The sequence below is a fragment of the Mesoplodon densirostris genome, chromosome 3, assembly GCF_025265405.1.
Source record: "Mesoplodon densirostris isolate mMesDen1 chromosome 3, mMesDen1 primary haplotype, whole genome shotgun sequence".
NCBI classification, from domain to species: Eukaryota; Metazoa; Chordata; class Mammalia; order Artiodactyla; family Ziphiidae; genus Mesoplodon; species Mesoplodon densirostris.
This window is the reverse complement of record NC_082663.1, coordinates 117,016,532-117,038,035: the sequence shown is the minus strand read 5'-3', so window position 1 is coordinate 117,038,035 and position 21,504 is coordinate 117,016,532. Positions and strand designations below refer to the sequence as shown.

The 21,504-nt window shown below is 45.2% G+C and overlaps 1 protein-coding gene across 1 annotated transcript in view; it reads left to right on the top strand.

Annotated features, from left to right (window-relative positions):
- Positions 1-21,504, top strand: part of SPOCK1 (SPARC (osteonectin), cwcv and kazal like domains proteoglycan 1) — a 547,123-nt gene that overhangs the window by 248,480 nt on the left and 277,139 nt on the right. Inside the window, exon 2 of the mRNA XM_060091966.1 lies at positions 12,875-12,920. Within this exon, the coding sequence (XP_059947949.1) occupies positions 12,875-12,920 (46 nt within the window). The remainder of the gene's footprint in view (positions 1-12,874; positions 12,921-21,504) is intronic.

The following is a 21,504-nucleotide window of genomic DNA, read 5'->3' as shown; positions in this document are numbered from 1 at the left end:
TGGCATGGGGACGCTTGCTGGTTGGAAGGGCCAGGATGTGAGCTGGCTCTTGTCCCTGGGGTGGCATGCCATGGGTCAGTGCGTCTTTTCTAGACATAGTGTCATTGCTCAGCCTTCCAGCTGGAGTGCACGGATCACAGTGATGCCAGTGACCAGCCACAGCAGCTACAGGATTTCTGGTTGCAGAGCAGATGGCAGACCTAGTGGTGTGGCCGTGGTGGGTCGGAGACCCTGGGCAGAGCCGGCAGATGTCTCCTATCGTCCTGTCTCTGTGGCTGCACCTGGGCTCAGGCTTCCTCTCCTGTTGCCTGAGCTGAGGGCTGCTGCAGCAAAGAGTCCTGCTCATTGCAGTTGCTGGCTCCTTGTCCCACCTACTCCACGTTCCTTGCCCGGAAAACTCCTTGTCCGTCCAGACCCAGCGTTACGTCCCACTGCTTCAGTAGAGTCAGTCCTGGTTCCCTGGAATCGTTGGTGGCTTCCTCCTCTGTGTTCTGTAGCTATTTTCTTTTCATAATGAGCACATTGCCTGGTAGTATTATGCCTTCATCTGTTGACATTTCTGGTTCCCTTTCCTCGGGCCAGACTGTGGGCTTCTTAGGGTAAGGGCTGGGTGTTCTTCGTGTCTGTTTTCTGGCACAAAGGCACATGTGCAGCAGATGCTGTAAGTGATAATTGTGCACACGTAGAATGAACTTCTTCATTGGTGTCCTTGCTTTCAGTTGGGCTCCTTCTAACCTCTCCCACACTCAGTCAGCCCAGCTCCTTTGGAAAGTACTGGTGTGATGGGATCCACCTTCAAGTCCGCCCACCTCCAAGTGGCTCCTTAGTGCCTGGAGATAAGGCGTGGATATCTCTCCAGGCACTGAGGTCCTCGAGTCTCTGCCCCCAACTTCCTTGCAGCTTCGACCTTGCTCTGTCTCTGTGGGTGCCCCAGGCCCTCACTGAACATGGACAGATTATGGAAACAGCCCTGGAGGGCAACAGGACAGCTAGATGTTCACGGAGTACACAGATCCCCTTTAGTCAGGGACTCATGCACACTGATCTTGGTATGAGGACAGTTCTCTTATATCTTCTCTGGACTTTCTGTCTTGTCATACGACCTAAGTACATCATCTACCTGTCCGAGTGGCCAGGTGAGCAAGTTTCCAAGTGTGGAGCCTGGCTGAAGTACTTTGGGATTGTTTCTCTAAGTCTCCTGAGTCTACCAGGCATCTATTTGGCAGTGCTGGGCGTGAGAGACTGGGTTACATCCATCATAGAGTTGCACAAGTGCTCGTTGAGTGAGAGGAAACTTAGCCCATCTCCATGGTCCAGGATTGGTTGGACCCAGCGGCCTTTGGGAGTGTGGGTCCTATGGAGGGTTTTCAGTCAGTGCGAGAGGATTGTTCTACCCTCGTGGCGAGCCCTAGTTATAGCAGTGGCTGTACCTCAGACAGGGCACACTCCCCCTTCTCTGTGGAAGCTTTGCCAGTGGTCACAGAGGGAAATCGTGGCTTGGGAGTGTGGGTCTATTTGGCAGGCTTGTCTACTCTGGTGACCTCTTACCATGGGGGAAAGAAGTTCAGAAGTTGCAGATTTCAAATGAACCCTCTCAGATTCTGATGGTGACATCATTGCTTTGAAGTGGAGAAAAGACCTTGACCAGATTTATTTCTGGGGCTTTGGTAAGGAGCATCTGCTGTGTACATGGTCCAAGGGCCAGAGCCTCAGGATGCAGAGGAGGGCAGGCAGGGAGCCTGCCAGGATGCTTTTAGGGACACAGTGAGGGAGTTTTTATTGCTAACTTTCCCAGATGTTCCTTCCAAGAGAAGAGGGAATGGTAGGGCCGGGAGGAACCGCAGCAGGCCTTGCTGTGCAGCTAATGAAAATTTCATGCAAAGTCTGTGGCCATGGCTTCTCAGAGAGATGGGCGGTGCCGAAGCCACCACGTCCTCTGTGCAGTGGCTTGATGTTGGCGTTGGATGCTCCACTTTGAAGTGGGCCCCAGAGAGTGTGGTGGCAGACAGGTGTGGTGGCAGTGCTTGGTCCAGAGCCCACAAAGTGCTCCTCGGGAGGGCTTGCTCCTGAGGCTGCTGTCATCAGTGCTGCTGGCCATGATTCTGAAGCCCGGGGAACCACCTGGGGTACGGGGTGATCAGGACATCCGGATGTCCTGACTGCTTTCTTGGGGCCAGGCACAGGACAGATGGACCTGCTGTCCAAGCTCACAAAGAACCCTGAGGCAGGTGTTTGAATCCCCCCCTTTCACAGACGGGAAAGCTGAGGCTCAGATGTACTAAGGGTCAATGCAGTGGTAGAGAGAGCCTCTTGGGAGGCCTCAGGCCTCTGTGCTCATCTCCGTCCCTTGGCCTCTCCTGCAACCATCGTGTTCCATCTCCAATAGGGAACGAGCCCTGTGTTGTCTCCCAGGGTCTCCAGTCTTCACATACCTCACTGGTCCTCCCTTCACATGGTGCCCTTAACGCGGTGTGGAGTGGTTAGAGCATGATCTTCGGAGTCAGGCAAAACTGAGTTCAAATCCCCCTGCTTCTCGCTAGCTGTGTGACCTTATATAGAAATGCGATCTCTTTAAGCTTGCTTTCCCAGCTATGTCACCAGGGTGCTGATTGTGCCTGCCTCACACGGTTATCATATGAGTTCAGTGAGCTAACACACAGCTGGCTTGGACAGCGCCTGGCGCGTGTGGAGCACTCGGAAAACGGTAGCTGCTGTTATTCCTATAGGATTAACGTTACCGTTGCTGTCAGTATCACTTGGATTTTTTGGATTGGATTTCAACGTTTTCATTTCAACCTCAACTTGACACAGGTCCTGAATCTTGCATCAGATTTCTGCCAGCCGTGGTGAGCCAAGTCATGGAGTCTGTTTGTTCCTTGCGGTGACTCGGGGTTGTTAGCAGACGTGGGGCGAGGCTGTCGTGCAGGGGTCCACCTGTCCTCCTTGGTCGATCCCTCCAGGGTCTTCTGCCGTCATCCCTGCTGGTGCCAGGTTCCCATTACTGCCCCAGTTTAAGTTACACCAAGGGAGTTGCCCACTTCACTTTCCTCGGAAACCTCCAGGTCACGGAGCCTGAAGTTCTTAGTCAACAGGGAATTAATTGGGGAGTTGCAGCCCAAGGTACTGGTGTAAAAGAAGCAACAGAGGTTGAATGGTTCTTTCTTTATAGGAGGTGCTCATTGAGTACCTGTTGCAAGATGGGCATGTGCTGGGCTCTGGAGGTGTGGAGGTGAAGATGTCCCGCCCCTGGCCGTGGGGACTGCCGGCTGTGTGGTTGAGTGGCAGGAGAGTGGTCGGCCACTGCAGAGCGGTTGCGTCAGTGCTCTGTGTAGACCACATGGCTGAGACGTCTCTGATGTGGAGGCATTGGGGATGGGGGAGGTTCGTGCACAAGGAGCATCGTCTAATCTAAACTGGGATTTGATTGAGCAGCGAATGTTCATCAGAGAAGGGCGAGGAAGGGTATTTCAGGCACAAAAGGAGCAGCATGTGCAGAATTTCAGAGCTCGAAGTAAGCATGGCTGTTGCAGAACCAAGAAGTGGTTCTTGTGGGGCTGGAGTGAAGCGCGTGGGCTGGGGTTTGGCTGCAGGGGGACTGGAGGATTCAGCAGGGACTGTGCCTTGCAGGGTCCTGTAAGCTGCTCCTGGGCTTGGCCTTTGCTTGGGAGCTGTGGGGAGCAACTCAAGTATTTGATATTGGGGGCTGATGAGGGCAGACGTCCCTTCAGAGGGTCCCCGTGGGAGCAGCGTGGAGAACAGCCTGAGCGGGGTACAGGGAGTGGAGGCTGGCTGGGCACATGGTGGTGACCCGAGGGGCAGCTGGGGCGCCCAACTGAGTGAGAGGCTGTGGGTGCAGAGAGTGGGAGGTGTGACAGATCCAGGGAGGGAGGGGGCCTGGTTGATGCCTGAACGGCAGAGGGAGGGAAGAGGGACCAGTCCAGCCTGGGTCCTGGCCTGGCCAGCAGGGCGCCCAGAGGTACTGTGTACTGAGCCCCGGAGGCGTTGAGGCCAGATCTGACAATGGAAGGTGAATTTAACTCTGGAAAGCTCTGGAAGCTGGGGGAAGGGAGGCCGCTGATGGGCTGCACCGGGTTTGCTGTTTGTGGTGGACCTGATTGTCCCCTGGTCACCTTTCAGTCACTGTGATTGAATCAGTGTGTGGCTTCCTTTAGCCAATGGGGGCTACTCATTAGAATCCTCTGAGGAACTTTAAGTGTCCCATTGTGGAGGCCATGACGCAGACCACCGAGTCAGCATCTCCTAGGTGGTGCCAGGCATCAGTGTCTGGAAAGGTCCTCAGCGACCCCAGGGGTCAGTCAAGGATGAGAACCACTGCTTTCCAGTGCCTGCGGTTGGTACCTCCCGTGCAGGGTGGGTGGGGAGGAAAGGGTGTGGTGATAGTTCATAGCCAGTGTTGTATACTCCAGAAGGCAGCATGTGGATGTTGATGGAGGCCTGCCAGCCTAGCGGGTGGTAGGAGCGGCATTCTCAGAAAGGCAGAGGGACCTAATTAATTTGGAGTTCGTGATACTCGGACAGGGCTGGGCCTTAGGCAGGTACAGTTTGCATTTTCTGTAAAGTAAAGGTTTACATGCTCCAAGACGACAAGGGCCTTACTTGGTGTGTCAGTGAGATGGACCTTTTCACGGTTCCTTCCTCTGTTTTCTACATGTCAATTAATGATTATGCAGAAATTTTACCTGTTCAGAACAGGTCCAGTCCACTTAACGGGATATAGTGAGTCAAAATTGAAACTTAAATTGACTTAGAATTGTATGATGTGTAATTGCTAACAATGGTTCAAAACACCTCACTGGTTACACAGAACAGCTCTATGGTGTAAGTAATATCTTTTTTTAATAGACAGGGTCACTGAATCTTAGGGAATGGGTGCCTGACCTTTAAACAGAGATGTGCTTGCAACTCATGCTTTCATATTTCATTGCATTTTTTCTAAGTCACTCTTCATTCATAAGGTTAATAAAGTTGCACGCGTTTGAAATATTTCATAATTATTGTTCCCAAGTGCAATTGATCTCCCTTCATTTGGGCCTGTTTGGTAAGATTCAAATGCACAAGAGTCCCATTACTGAAATTTTAAGCATGTCATCGTTTCTATAAAGCCTGTGTCTCTCAATGTTTTTGAGACATCTCAATATTATAAACCTCTGGAGATGGACACAAAAGTGTACAATTTTATTTATTGAGTCCTTCTTTGTGCCTGGTAATATGCCAGTCACTTTGCCACATTGTTGCGAATCATGGTGACCCAGCCTCCAAGGCAGGTGCAGCGGTCTTGCTTTGTGGATCAAGGGACTGCATCTCAGAAGCTGAGGGGTTTGTGCAAGGCCAGCTGGCTGGTGAGTGTTCAAGGCAGGATTTGAACCTGTATCTGCTTCAGAGCCTGTCCTGTTCATAGTGTCTCCTCTGTCTTTGACACCATAGCCCTGCCTGCTTCACTCCCATCTGACATTCAGAAGCCTGCTCCCGGCTAGCTCAGGTGTTTTGATCATTTTGCTAACGAGGTCAAGGGTGTGGGTGGCTTTCCGTCTGGGGAGACACCCCTTGTCTTGGTCAGAGTACAAATGCAGCGTCGTAGGTCCATTTGTATTCCCAGAAGCAGCAGCCAGATATAGGGCACACTTTCTGGAATGGACCTCAGACTCAGGTTTTCTCTTTGAGAAAAGCCCAAATCAGCCGTCACTCCCCCTGACCCCAGCTTGGATGGACAGAAATGGACAGGCAGACAGTCCTGAGGAAGGGGACTTTGTGGCAGTTATAATCCTTTAATCACCTGAGGGGCCGTGACATTTTACATCCCAAGAGCATAAATCCACGTCTTTCTCAGGTTTTAGACCCCTTCAAGCTATTTTGGAGCTGCAAGGCCAAAGAATTTCTTTGCAGAAATGTAGGTCTTTTATTCTTGCTCTCTGATGTCATCTCGGGACTTTTATTGAATTTCACCCTTTGGACCAGTGTCACAGGAAATTAATCATTTGAAATTCTCAAAGATAATAATGATGCCTGCGTATTTGGGTTTAATCTTGATTTTGCTATTTGTTCTGCAGTAATGACACTAGATCACCAGAGGACCCTCTGATTTCCCTGCGCTTCACTTATTCCACTGAGAACCTAATGTTCTTTTCATGAACTTAGTGAACAAGGGGACCTTTTCAAGGGAGTGATGGTTGGGAAAATGTCTGCCTGTGACCTTTCTAATGTTATGATAATTTGAAATTTTGATGCAATTATCGAAAATGTTTACATTCCTTCCTATTGTTTGATGTGATTCTTTTATTTTTTTTCTCATTTATAATGCTTTCGTACTCAGGAAGTTGAGGTAGGTTTTTGATTTTTCCACTGTGTGTAGACATAGCATCAAAATAGTTGCCAAATAAAATGTAAATTTCACTCTAAATCCTAAATCTCAGTGGTAAATGTTTGTTTTAGTTCAGTGAAACAGGACCACACACATTTATTTTTCATGGGTATATCCAGGGGGTGCAATTTATCAAATGCATATAAACAGTCCATTTGCTGCTTTATCTTTTCTCATTTATTACAGTACAAGTATGATTGTCAGTTATTATCTGTGTTTTACTGGTGGGTTATTTATTGAAAGAGCAGAGCAACTGACATTGTTATTTTCTAAATCATCTTGTCTGAGCCCTGCAGGACTTTATACCAAATGTCAGACCAATTTATCAAAGAATCACTCTATTCAGGAAGAAAGTGATTTAGAGTGTCTGTATAAACCTACACCCACCTGTCCTTACGCACACACCAGGAACAGTTATGGGCATTTCACAGGGATACGGAGATGTTAAAGCTGGAACAGCTTATTTAAATTATATACAGTTCGTCCAGGACTTACTGTGTACTGTTGAGTGTTGCCCTGGGGGAATGTGCAGGTGAGTAAGACCCATCCCTGTTCAGAAGCAGCCTGGGCCCAGGTGTGTGGGCGTGATATGTGCCAATGGAAGATGTATTAATGGCCCAGCTTCCAGTCCCTGGTGTACAGGGTTCGCATGAGTGGGGTCTGTGGAGTGATGGGGGGTGGGCGGGGGACCTCAAGTCACTGTCCATGCTGGGCTGGTTGGTCGCTCGCTTCATTCAGAAGGATTGTCACTGGGGCTCTTCACCAGGGCTGGGCAGGACAGGCCTGATGGAGAGGAAACCGATAGCACATTGCTTGCCCAGAGATGTGACTGGAAATAGCTCAGAGGTAAGATGGTGTCTGGGAAGCTAGCTCCTTCCCAATAGATGGAATGTTTTGTATTTCTCAACAGTGTGATTAGTAGGGGTTTCCACTGCACACAAATTGAAATTACAGGAAAATTTCACATCATACAGCTGATGCACTTACATAATGTCATCTGGAAATCTCACATTTTCAATGACTTCTAGTATCATTTCAGAGATACTTTTCCCACCTGCCAGCCACCCCTCCTTCCTGTTTTCCCCAGTCAGTTAGTGTGAAAAATAACTAGTTTGCACTGAGTCCTTTGGAGAGCAGTTTGCCTATAGCCCCTTAACTAATCTCTTTGTAAAGGTTTGGGGTTTGATAAAGTGGGATTAACCTCCATCTAGGATCTATAAACCTGGCTTTAGTCCACCTGGCCCTGCAGGGCAATGCTTCTCCTTTTGGTATTTATCTGCAGGGGGTCTTCATATGACCCCAAGGGGCTGACTGCCCTCAAATCACCTTACTTCCTTCTGTACATGTCTCCACTGCTCACTCCTGGTCAAGACAAGTGAGGCTTCCATTTATTTTCTAGGCTGGTACTTTTTATTACCTCAGGTAATCTTGAGATGATACTTCAGTGTTCAAACAACTTAGCTAAAATATGTGTGAATGAGAAATGATCTGTTCCATGAGAGCTAAGTGTCTTTGATCTGTAGTAGCTAAAGCTGTAAGGTATATATAAATTACATCATCATCTTCATAAGTGAGAGTAAAGCAGTTGGATCTCAAAAGTGATTTCCATTTGATTGTGCCACTTCATCTCTTCCTCAGAGTTGCTTTGACATTCTTTGGAGCTGAAATAAGCATCTCTGGAAAGGCAACCCCCTGGGGAATAGTTGAGCTAAATTACATCAGCCATTTGGGGGCTGTGGGACAGGGAAAGAAAAATTCAGGTTCCTGATCAAAATGGGCTAAACCCAGAGACTTTCCAATTCGTTATGACATCCATGATGGGGAGACTTAATCACTAAAATTATGGCAGGAATATTTTTGTATCATTTCATGGTAGGGAGGCTGAAAAGTTTTCTTGGAAGATGCATTATAGATCAGAATGTCCTTTGGTATATATGTATATATACGTATTTTATTAACATGTCCTGATAAATATATCCTTATTAATATCTTTTATATATATAATATATAATATGTGTTATATATGTGTATATTTTAAAAAGATTTCACTTCCCATGAATGTTTATCAAAACAGGGCATCTCTAAAGCAGTTGAAAAACCAGAGTTAAATTCCTTTGCACCAGCCACTGGGTGCCAATAATTTCACAGGATCCAGTATTGTGTTTAGTGGGATATTTATTTAGTGAAACGAATATGGTTTTACCTCTTTTGATCAGTGGTGGAGGGTTTAAAAAAATAACTGGGGCCATGATCACTCCCACGACTCTCCCTCCACCACCAGCACCACTCCCTTCTTCGTCATTCTAGATGTTATCATTTGTCGCTTTCTTACTGTGATCTGTATGCTTTTTTTTTTATAATTTTTATTGGAGTCTGGTTGCTTTACAAGGTTGTGTTAGCCTCCACTGCACAACAAAGCGAATCAGCCATACACATACAGACATCCCCTCCCTTTTGGACTTCCCTCCCATTTAGGTCACCACAGTGCATTAGGTAGAGTTCCCTGTGCTATACAGTATGTTCCCATCAGTTGTCTATTTTATACATAGTATCAATAATGTATATGTGTCAACCCCAGTCTCCCAATTCCTCCCACCCCACCCCTTTCCCCCTTGATATCCATACATTTGTTCTCTATGTCTGTGTCTCTATTTCTGCTTTGCAAATAAGATCATCTATACCATTTTTCTAGATCCCACATATATGTGTTATTATACAATATTTGCTTTTCTCTTTCTGACTTACTTCACTCTGTATGACACTCTCTAGGTCCATCCATGTCTGTACAAATGACCCAATTTCATTCCTTTTTATGGCTGAGTAATATTCCATTGTATATATATGTACTACATCTTCTTTACCCATTCCTCTGTTGATGGACGTTTAGGTATGCTGACTTTTGATGTGTTTTTACTATGACTGTATGCTCACCTGGAATGTTTCATGATTTTGGACATAACTCAGTATGCTCAAATTTTAGAGTCTTTTTAAATTTATAGGTTCTTCCGGGTTTTAACAGTCCCTAAAGAGTTGGGTGATTTTCATTTTCGAAGTGGTATCATGAAATGGAATAAGCCCTTCCTCGTATGGTGAGAATTTAGAGGAAGACTGTTCTCTGCCCTGTCCAGCAGAGGCCTGATATAATTATCCTGTGCAGTGTAGCCCATAAAATATACACGCATGGTAACACTGCCATGCTTCACTCTTCAGCCTGTAGAATGCACTAATAGGAGTTATTGAATTTAATAAATGACTGTATCTAGGTATGCGAACTTCTATTTAGGTGTATGTTTTAAGAATTAGCTGTTGCTGAGGTCCTTGTGAGTCATTTTTAAAAGCTTCATCAGTAGAGATAAAATTACCCATTAAGAGGCCAACACAAACAGATACACCTCGCCTGGCGAGTGTGATCTAGTATGTCCACCATGCCTTCCACCACAGTCTGAATTTTAACAGGCCATATCTTTATTGGGCCAGAAGGAAGATCAGAGGTGAGGGCTTTTCAAGTCCTGTGCTTTTCTGGTCTCTGGACCAGGCTCTGGGGTCCCTGCAGCATAATGCACTTAGGTACCGGGCAGCACCTGGGTGGTGTGGGGCTGGCACACTGCTTCCCACAGTGGGATTTGCCACTGTGAGAAAGGAGGTAGAAGCATCAACAGCACAGCAAGTCCTGGGTCTGTTTTAGGATAACCTAAAATATATGCTATATTTAAAATTTTTAGATAGAAAATAAGATAAAGGAAGAGCTGGGCTGGTGCCCCTGGATGTTAAGCCCTGGAGAAATGACCAGCCAGCCGTCCTTTGTCCCTTGAGCATACTGACTGTAAAGTGGGACTCAGGGGTGAGGTGAAGCTCTAGAAGGGCGTTCTTCTAGCTTTGGCTTTTTCCATGCGGGTTTGGATGCTTCCTCACCAGACGTTGCCCTAGAGGCAGAGTGGATTGATTGGCACAGGCCCAGCTGCTTGGACTGCCCATGTCTGCAGACCTGGCCGGTCCAGTGTGGAAGGCTGATCCGTGAACTCTGGCCGCTCATATTTGGACCTCGCTGCTGCAGTGACCGCTCAGTGGCCCCCTTCCCCATGCTCAGTGGCCATCCCCCAAGTGGGCTCTGGTGCCTCTCTCTCAGCTGTAGCCACAGCGGTCACACCCAAGGTTGTCTGGGCTGCTGCTCATTGGGTTCTGCTTTGGCACCCGCTTTCCTAAGGCAGGTCAAAAGCAATCAGATGCAGGGAAATCATTTTCCTTCCCCACTTGGCCTTGCTGGGCAAGAGACTCTTTGAAGGACTCATTTTGCATAATGAGCTTTGACTCAGGTGTACCTTCACATTTGGGCAGCAGTTAGGCAATATTATTACATGTGCAGTGAGTTTTTAAATATTCTCATGCAGATAGCCACTTTTAGAGGTTTTATATTTAAAATCATGATTTTCCCCAAGAAATATGTAAAAATGGCAGTTATAGTTAGCCTGGAAATGTGGCAAGGTCCAGAAGAATGCTTCACATTCCATCCAAGTTATAATGTATGTTGAAATCACTAGGGAATATTCAGTTCTTGAGACTGGCTCAAACCTCACTTGGATATCAAAGAGAATGTGACATGTGAAATTAAAGCAAAGGAACTTGTCTTTGGCTCCAGTCCTTCCTTGTTAGACACACATCCTAGCTTCCAAGGACTTCCATGTATTAGAACAGCATGTTCAAGTAGAAAATAGTTCACATGATTTTAGATTGCGGTTGGCTGGTGCCATCCTCTGGATGTGCAGAGGGCACTGATGAACCACAGTTGGAAGGACAGAGGTTTTGTTGTTTTTTTCTCCAGTGGTGAGGGTGAGTTCATCCTGGGTTATCTCTTCTCTTGCCCTTGTGAACAGCAGAATGTCTGAGTCACTTGCTTATATTTAGTGCTGAGTATATTGGCCATCAAAGCTGAGAAATCAAGTGGTAAATTTCCCACCAATCATCCAGCTCTTAACTTAGAATCATTAACTCTGGCTGTCACGTAATTCAAAAGACTAGGATTATATTTAAAATAATAAATGGAGAGAGATGTGGCAGAGGGATTCTTTTAAACTTTCTCAGTGATATTTCATGGTGTAGACCTCAGAGACTTCCTAACCAGATGGGTGAGAAGACCAGTTATGCCATAAATTTAAAGCCAGAGCAAAGTGGGCCAATTCCTCGGAGTTAAAAATGATTTAATGCTGAAACCCCAGGATCCGGAGGAACCCGTTCATGTTTATTCATGCTCTGGAAAATGGAATCTCACTGCCCAAGGAGCAATGTTCTGATTTTACTCTAAATCCAGTTTCCTAAAATCTATTTAAGGGCTTAGGTGAACTCAACCAGGATCTAATAAAGCCAGGTAATTGAATGACACAGAGGCCGATAAAATTCACAGGAGATGGTGTTGGAGATAAATGGCCGCAGGAGACGGCATGGCATGGACCATAGTTGAAACTAATTGTGCACTTCGATCTCAATGAACTTTTCTAGAAGAGATGTCGAGGCCTCATTTTGGACAGCTTTCTGGAACTGCAGCATGCAGAGTACCAGCCGAAAACACATCCAGCAGATCATTTGAGTATATGCAGGAGGAAATTAACTGCATGGGGGCACATGCCCTAAAAATGGTGTGGAGGTGTTTTCCACGGGTGAGGCCTCTGCATGTTGCAGACAGTTGAGCTGAGCTGACAGAGTGGGTGTGCTCGGCCGCAGTGGGGTGGGTGAGCACCTACAGGGAGGAGAAAGAGTGAGCAGTGGAGGTTTGGAAGGGAAGGGTTATTAGCAGTGGGGAAGAGGTTAATGTGATGATAGAGAAGTGAGTGACCTGGACCCTTGCACTTTCAAAGTAATGAAGTGTCTAGCCTCTGAGCATAAATCGAGGCAAGCTTCATGCAAGAAGGACATGGTTATGAACGAACCAGATTGGCCAGCCTTTGTGTTTTTATCTTTACACACCTGGGACACATGGTATTAAGCTGAATATATGCCTGTGGTTAATTCTCACATTTGAATGGCCCTCTGTTTTTAGGTTTGGGGAGTGTTAGAAAACTGGAACTGTGTGCCAAAATTACATGTCTTCGTGTAGGAGAAATGTTGACAGTTGAATTATCAGTGGTTACAAACACAGAGGCTTAATCCCAAGTGAGAACAGCTAGGCATCACCACTAGCGGTATAATTGATAGCAAATACGTCTTGCACTTAGAAGGTGTCTCCGTTTATCTGTCAAACCAGGAAAAACAGTGCTGTTTCCATATTAGGCTGAAATGTATTAACTCTTCCTAGTGTATAATCCATACAGTTTGAAAGACAAGAATTTAAAAAGTCAATTGATATTTTTGATTGCACGTGAATGCCTTGGAAAGATTTCTAAGCCCTTAGTGTTTTCCTTTGTGTTTTGGGAGGTGGGGGGAAAGGCAGCTTTTTATGCATTTATGTGAGAAGCTTCTTGAAATCTGACCTTTGTTTTCTGTTTTTTTTTTTCCCTCATATAGGATGATTATTTCAGAAACTGGAATCCCAACAAGCCATTTGACCAAGGTAAAGGACGTACTTTTTCTTGCTGTATATTCCATGGGAAATGCTGTCTCATTTTTCCTTCCTTGAATGCTGATTTACTCTTCCCTTAAAGGCCAGCTAGCTGTCTTATTTTACTGATTTTTGTGGACTGAATTGACTGGGGTGATAGAAATTATTTTAATCAAATTGGTTATTTGTCTGAGATTGTCTAAGACCGATTAGGAAATGTTTTTATTGAATTGACCACTATAATCATTGGTTGGTTTTGTTAGAGAACAAACACATAAAGAAACAAAATAGTAAAATGCTTATCAGACTAACCCGGTGGATTGTTGGGCTGAGTCCAGTGATTTCATTCATGGAACAGACTGTGCCTGGAGACGCTGTCCAATTCACATGAGCCACAAAAATGAAACTTTCTTGTCTAGAAATAGGCTGATCCCGGGAGGCTTTCAGGGGCACTGATATTTCATTTGTTAAATAACTTCATCATGTTTCTAAATAGAAGCTCGTTTCAGGGGCAGCTCACTGACCGCTTGGGTTTTAGCTTGGTCCTCAGAGGGCTCTTTTGACTCACACCAGCAAGCACAAAGCCAGGCTCCTGAAGGCCATTGTAAATCTCTGTCCTCCTGTGAGTTATTTAAGACACAGCGAGGACCTGCTGTGAATCACATCCCTGTTTCTATTGTTCCATGTGGGGCTGCTGTTGGCACAGACCCTGCTGCTGAAATGGTGGCAGACTGTACTTCAAGTACGTATATGCAATTAATGCTGCAACTCAGAGGGAAAATGTTACCTACCAAGTCTCAAAGGTTCATGCTTCTGAGAATCAGCTTCAGTTCTGTAGATTGAGTAATTGATGTGGTCACGATGGTCAACTTGACACAAAGGAGTCAAGGAAAGCATTGACGTGTAACACGATAGAAGGCGCCCCTTTCTGCTCTCTCCTTTGTCACTTTAATGGGTCACTCCATCCGGACTCTGGTTTTCTTGTAAGCAAAATTGGCATTAAAATTTTCGCATAGACATTTAGCGTATGCCCTCAAGTAGTGCAACACTTTGTTCATTCATACATGCATGCATTCATTCATTCTCAAACATTTATTGACCTAGCACTCTGGAACAAGCACCAAGCCAGGTCCTGGGGATAAAATAGAAAACCTGTGGTGCCCATCCAGGAGGAGCTCAGAGTGGGGAGTGGGGAAATAGCTCAGTGTACAATTGCAGTGGGAGATGTGTTAATGGCTATGATGCAGGTGTGTGCAGGTGAGACTATAGGTGGGAGACTTCATGGGCATGCATGTGTGTGTTGTGGGCAGGTGCTAGGGAAGGCTTTCTTTTGGAGGCCCCATCTGGGCTATACCTATGCCAGTGGGCTCCAAGGGCCTCACACTTCAGCAACTTTAAAAAAATTTTTAATTGAAATATAGTTGATTTACAATACTGTGTTAGTTTCAGGTGTACAGCAAAGTGATGAAGTTATACATAGGTATAAATATTTTTTCCAGTTCTTTTCCATTATAGGTTATTACAAGATATTGAATATAGTTCTCTGTGCTATACAGTAAATCCTTGTTGTTTATCTATTTTATATATAGTGGTGTGCATCTGTGAATCCCATACTCCTACTAATTTATCCCTTCTTCACCCTTTCCACTTTGATAGCCATAAGTTTGTTTTTTATGTCCACGAGTCTGTTTCTGTTTTGTAAATAAGTTCATTTGTATTATTTTTTAGATTCCACATATAAGTGGTATCATATAATATGTCTTTCTCTGCTTCACCCTTTCCCCTTTGATAGCCATAAGTTTGTTTTTTATGTCCACGAGTCTGTTTCTGTTTTGTAAATAAGTTCATTTGTATTATTTTTTAGATTCCACATATAAGTGGTATCATATAATATTTGTCTTTCTCTGCCTGACTTATTTCACTCAGTATGATAATCTCTAGGTCCATCTATGTTACTGCAAATGGCATTGTTTCATTCTTTTTTACAGCTGAGTAGTATTCCATTGTGTATACATACCACATCTTCTTTACCCATTCATCCATTGATGGACACTTAGGTTGCTTCCATGTCTTGGCTATTGTAAATAGTGCTGCTATGAACATTGGGGTGCATGTATCTTTTTGAATTAGTTTTGCCTTTTCTGGATTATATGCCCAGGAGTGCGATTGCTGGACCATATGTTAGTTCTATTTTTAGTTGTTTAAGGAACCTCCATACTGTTCATAGTGCACCAATTTACCTTCCTACCAACAGTGTAGGAGGGTTTCCTTTTCTCCACACCCTCTCCAGCATTTGTTATTTGTAGACTTTTTGATGATGGCCATTCTGACTAGTGTGAGGTGATACCTCATTGTAGTTTTGATTTGCATTTCTCTAATAATCAGCAATGACGAGCATCTTTTCATGTTCCTGTTGGCCATCTTGATGTCTTCTTTGGAGAACGGACAACTTTATCAGTGACTGAGTCATCACAGTAAATCACAGTAAAACATATGAAGGTATTTGTAATTTAGAAATTTTCCATCAAAAATGGTCAAAATTTCTAAAAATTTCTCAAAAGCCTACACATTCATGTTGGAAGAACACTCAGATGTAGAGCAACACGTTCCCTGTGCGTACCTGGTAAATGAGCCCTTCTGCAAACACCCCTACCAGGATCTTTCTTATGGAGCTACCGCAGGTGATCGTGACCATGAACTGACACTTTCCAGTCCAGAAAAAGATTTAGGTTCTAGTCATGTAAGGATCAAATGTTGCCTAAATAAATTCCAGATTTACTCTTCCCCAAGGCCTGCAAACAAATACTAAAACTTTACCAAGGAACATTTTAATTTTTACTAATTCACATTGGGAAAGGTTATACATGAAGGTGGGCATCATTTGTCACTTCATATATGTAAATGATAGATCTATATATATGATATAAATGATAGCTTCCTTTGAACATGCTATTTAAATCTGCCTAACCAAAAAGTCCAAACAGGGATTTTTCTCTCCAAGGAATGTTAACAACCATATCCAGCAGCGTCCTGCCCCTGCTCCCTCTTTTCCAAGCTCTGCAGGCTTGAAAACTCGATCTGCCAAGATAAATCCTTGCAGAAAACCTCATGACTTTCTGGGGTATAATTGAGGACCTTAGCTGAGAAGTCCCACTTTGTACCTCAGGTGTAGCTGCTGTTGGCTATTTATGTCCTGAGCTGGGGGGAGAGCAGGCAGGGCTGAGAATAGCCTTCACTTAAAATATCGGCTCCAGCAAATGTCATCAATTATACTGGGTGCCGCTCAATAAAAATGGGAGGTTACTATATCAGCGCTGACACGGCCTGGCGCAATATAAACCACAGGCATGGAACAGATCGGGCATTTCACCTTCCAGAAAATAGGAGGATTGCCGAACTCCAGTGGAGATTGTCAGCTGCAGAGAGAAGTCATTTCCCCTCTTGAGCTAAAAAAGAATCCGACGTGGTTCAGACAGTTTTGTGGTAGGGGATGACTTTCAGTTTCTAGAAATGGAACTTGCTGGAAAGCATTTTAGAGGGCCAGATGACAAGCATGTTCTGAGATGGAGGTGGAAGTGGCTTCATGATAGAGGTGGGTGTGGAATGGGCTTGAAATGCAGGGGGAGAAAAGGGGAAGGAAGGCCGTACACGGGGGATTCTGGTAGAGAGCAGCCAGACAGGTGGATTTGAGGCAGGCTGTGAAGGGCATTTCATACCAATCTATGAAGTTTAAACTTTGTTTTCTTGGCAGTGGGGACCCATAGAAAGTTTTTGAGCAGAGGAGTGACAGGTTGAAGGCAATACTTTAGAGGACCTAGTTTGGTGGCTCAACAGCAGTGATTCGGAACCCAAGACACACCTGCTAAATGCTTCCCCTCCTACTGGACTCTTAGGTAACTTCTCCATTGCATCATTCATTGCCTTGGATCCCTGGGTTTTGGTCACAGATGGTCAGACTTAACCATTCAGCTCTGTAGCTTGACCTCTGAAATGCCCTGTAGCTCCTGACTGTCTCAAGTATTGGTGTGACTAGTAAGGACACACATAGTATTCAAGAAATAGTTACTTCCCTGTAATTGCTCTTTCCGCTGAAGGATAGTTACTGAACTTTGAACAACAGGGCTTCATAGAGCAAGCACTTATCATGTAATGACTCCAAGGTAGTTAGAAGAAAAGCGCTTCATTGGAGGTCTCCTTCCTCAAGGCTGAAAACGTCTTTAACGTGTTATCTTTAAGAGGATCATTAATGCTTCTGTCAGTGGAGTACAATAGCTGTCACCTTGAGGCTTTTCTAAGAATTCTTTCTGAGATTTGGATAAAGTAGTCTATCCTTTTTGATTGTAATGACTTAATGCCAAATCTCCTCACAGAAGGGAGTTCAGAATTGAAGGCAACAATTATTAACCCAGGTGAGAAATTTCCTTTGTGAAGTCCACAAAGATAGGTGCCCTGGCGGGAGCTGGACAGGCTGTATAGTTCAAGAGGGCAACTGGCAGATGCAGACGGCTTCCTGGCTTATATGGGCAGGAGAAATGGCGGCCCTCAGAGTGGACCTGTGCAGGAGGCTGGCCGAGCCTAGAGGGCTCTGGAGTGATTCCAGAGTTTTGGATGGCCTCTGCCGCTTTTGCCTTTGGCACCTTCCCTCCACTGGCCCCCAGCAAACCTGGAGCATAGAGTGGGTGTTGAGCAGACATGAGTTTTATGCTTCTGAAAGCGGCATCTGGTCCAGCAAGATGCTTCCCCAAGAAAACAGTCCCTGCGCAAATAAGTTTGGGACACACATATGCTCTGTTCATCTCGTGGAGATTCACAGTGTTTGTTAGCAATTTAAAAGCTCTAAGAAGTCTTTTAGTAAAGAAGCCCATTTAACTTACCATGTGCTAAATTTGCCTTTGACCACATGCTTTTGCTGTTATTTTTTTCATACCATACCTGTCATGTCCCCAGCAAAAGTGGTATCTTCTGTGGGATACACTTTGGTGAGTGCAGTATGGGGTCCCGGGGTTTGTAGTCAGATCCTCTAAATTTGGAACTTGACTCTGCCAGTTACTAGCTGTGTGATTCTAGGCAAGTTGCTTAACCTCTCTGATTCTAAGCCTTCCCATCTGGACATGGTAACAATAAGAGCACCGAGAGGATTAAATGAGTTAATGTGTCTGGCAGATAGCAAGCGCTCTGTTCAGTGTTGTTTTAGTCAGCAATTGATCTTTTTCGCTCCCTCCTCTTCCTGTCTAGCTGCCTTTCCGTGTTGCTTCTCTCTCTTCCCACGCAGGTTTGCTTTCTTTCTTCTTGTATTCCCTCATGGGGGCGCTCACAGTTGTAATGCTCTGGAGCTCCCGGGCTAAATTAGAGCTGGCCTGTCTTACACTAGGCGAGTCATTGCCGTTGCACCTCCACATCCTCATTATTGGGGCTGAAAAGGTTCAGGCTCTTAATGCTCATTCATTCATTCAACAGGTATCGAATGCTGATGTCTAAACCCCCTACGCTAGATAGTAGGGACCACACTAAAGAAGGTCTTTCTTGGGCCACTCGGGATTATAAATCAGTAGTCATCTGTCCAAGTTCTTACACCAGCACGGAGTGTGTGTCCGTACTGGGGGTGACGGGGTGGGGAAGCGAAAAGTATTGGCCTGGGAAACTCATAGGATGTCAACTGTTTACCCTAGTGACACAGGGCAGTTTTAGTTGGGATGACAGTTTTTGCTACCGCTTGGCCTCACTCAGTCTGTGTCTGTTGACTGCGGATCAGGGCGCCCCCAGCCTTAGCTGATCAACATTCCCTTTGGTGTGACGCTGAGGGGGCAGTCTCACAGATCCTCTTTTTCCTTGGAGTCCGGTGGCTGATGAGGAAGGTTATTCAAAGGGCCTGGAGGGGAAAGAGAGAATTGGTTGAACCACAATACTGTGGTACAAAAATAAAAGGTGTTGCTTTGGGGACTCACTGAGGGAGGGATGAACAAGGAGCAAAGTGAATTCTAACAGGCAGCTTCAAAACTTCTAGACCAGTCCTTTTTTTTTTTTTTTTTTGCGGTACGCGGGCCTCTCACTGTTGTGGCCTCTCCCGTTACGGAGCACAGGCTCCAGATGTGCAGGCTCAGCGGCCATGGCTCACAGGCCCAGCCGCTCCGTGGCATGTGGGATCTTCCCGGACCGGGGCACGAACCCACGTCGCCTACATCGGCAGGCGGACTCTCAACCACTGCACCACCAGCGAAGTCCTAGACCAGTCCTTTTTGAAAAAGAAAATTGGAGCTTATTCATAATGCTTTTGCCAAGTGAAAGGTTTTTATTGTTGTCATTGTATTGCGGGGTTGAGAAGGTAATTTGTGTATAAAACCATTACACCACTTTAATATAAAATTCTGATTACCTGAAGATGTCCTGCAGTGATGGAATGCAAATTAATCTAGGTTCCATACTGCAGCCATGGTCCACTCAGGAAAGAACCCACTGATGTATTTGGGTAAGAAGTTCCACTTGATGGGACAAACCATTTTAGGAAAAATGGCTGAAGGGGATTTATCATGGAACTTTTTTTTGAGACAAGTGGGTTCCTTTAATGTGGAATAAATGAATGTTTTAGGTGAAGTGTAGAGGTCTTGGTTTAAAGGATAACGTTTTTCCTTCTGGAGTGAATATTAATCATTTTTCCTCCAGAGCGGCCTGGCTGTGACTAAATCTCAGATGATGCTGGTGATCTTCAGAGCAGAATATGAACTTATAGAAACTGATCTCCAGATAAAAATATAGTTCCGAAAGGCAGGGTCCCCTTTCACTCATGCTGTTCACTTGAGTAGAATAAAAGAAGAAAAACCTTGCCCTTTGACCTCCAATCTCTTATACCAAGATCCTGATAAGCTCAAATCCTCACCAAAGCCCTGAACTGTTTTCAGGCAAAAATTCTAAAACTCGAAAGGAGAGAGTTCTTCCTGTGTTCCAGCCGTGTTTCTGGAGCCAGAGCCCTGTGGACTATCACAGCAACATGTTTTGTCCAAGTTTTAAAGAGCTCCTGGTGGAGCCAAGATTGCTTATTTCTAAAATTTTTCTTTAGAAGGAGATTTCTTTCCCTCTAGATTAATCTGAAATTTTACATGCTAGGCTTCATAGAAATCTTAAATCCCCATAGCTTTCCTCTTGATGTGGAATTTAACCTCGCTCCAAAAGGAGCCTCTGATTTGCATTCGTCAGGCCTTGAAAAATTTTCAGTGTTTAAGGATCTGTTCATCCTATCTGATCCTTCAGGCTACTGACTCTCAGAGGCAGCTGGCCTGGTTTGTGGGAAGCATCTTAATTTTCTCCAGGTTCCCTCATGTTTGGTCTGGTTGGTTCCTCCCTCTCACCTTTGCCTTTGCACATAAGTTAAGGACCATTCTCTCCCCTTAACAGACATAGTTCCTGTTATTTAAAATAACCGATTCCTGCCCCAGACATTCACACCTCACTCCAGACACCTCAGCCTCTCACCTCCTGCCATCTCTCCTTCTCTGTCTTTTTTTTTTTTTTTTGCGGTATGCGGGCCTCTCAGTGTTGTGGCCTCTCCTGTTGCGGAGCACAGGCTCCGGACGCGCAGGCTCAATGGCCATGGCTCACGGGCCCAGCCGCTCTGCGGCACGTGGGATCTTCCCGGACCAGGGCACGAACCCGTGTCCCCTGCATCAGCAGGCGGACTCTCAACCACTGTGCCATCAGGGAAGCCCTCCTTCTCTTTCTTGATTATGACGATACAATAGTTACTATTTTTAAAAATTTCAAGTATTGATTTTTAAATTTTCCAAGTCAATTCTGCCAGAGAAGAAGCAGAAAACTGCTAATTCAAATATTGGTTTGCTCCTCCTTCAACTCAGCCTATCTGCTTTGAAGTTAGATCAAGTTGAATGTTTTATCTTTCATCTCTGGCTGCCTTTACCTGTTTCCTTATTTTAAGGAAATAAAACATCAGATATAAGACTGAAATCCCCCAGGGGCCCCTCCTTGGTCCTCTTTCCCATTTTTTTTTCTTTAAAGGTGACCGTGTCATTAACATGCTTTTCTTTCCATGTTCTTGTCCTTTTATGTCATACATTCATGTCTACAAACACTGTTATACATATAGAAATGAATGTTTTCTCCTCTAACCTGTTTATTTCACTGAAAATCGTTTTCGATTGGTTAGCTGTCGATACAGTTAATTCCTTTATATTGTGATGTTCTGTGGTACTAATATGCTCCAATTTATCCACTGATTCCCCCGTTGGTGGACGTTTATGTTGTCTCATTTGCTTTGCTGTTGGAGCTGCTTTCTCTTAGCATTTCTAACACATGCTAACTGATTCGTCCATCCAGCCCCTTGGCCTGGAGAGTGTTGTGTCCCCCAAGGGAGGCCGAGGTGGGGCAGGACTCTGCCACTCTTAAAATGTGTGACTTCAGGCAAATCACTGGCCCTTCTTGACTTCCGTTTCCCCACCTCTGTGATAAAAGGGGTGGGCCAGGTGGCCCCTGAAGTCCTTTCCTTCTGATAGCCAAGCTATCATGGTTTCAGGCAATGTAGAATCTGTATGTTTTCCTCATGAAGGAAGGAAAAATGAAAAATTTGAAGTCTGATGCTCTTATTTCA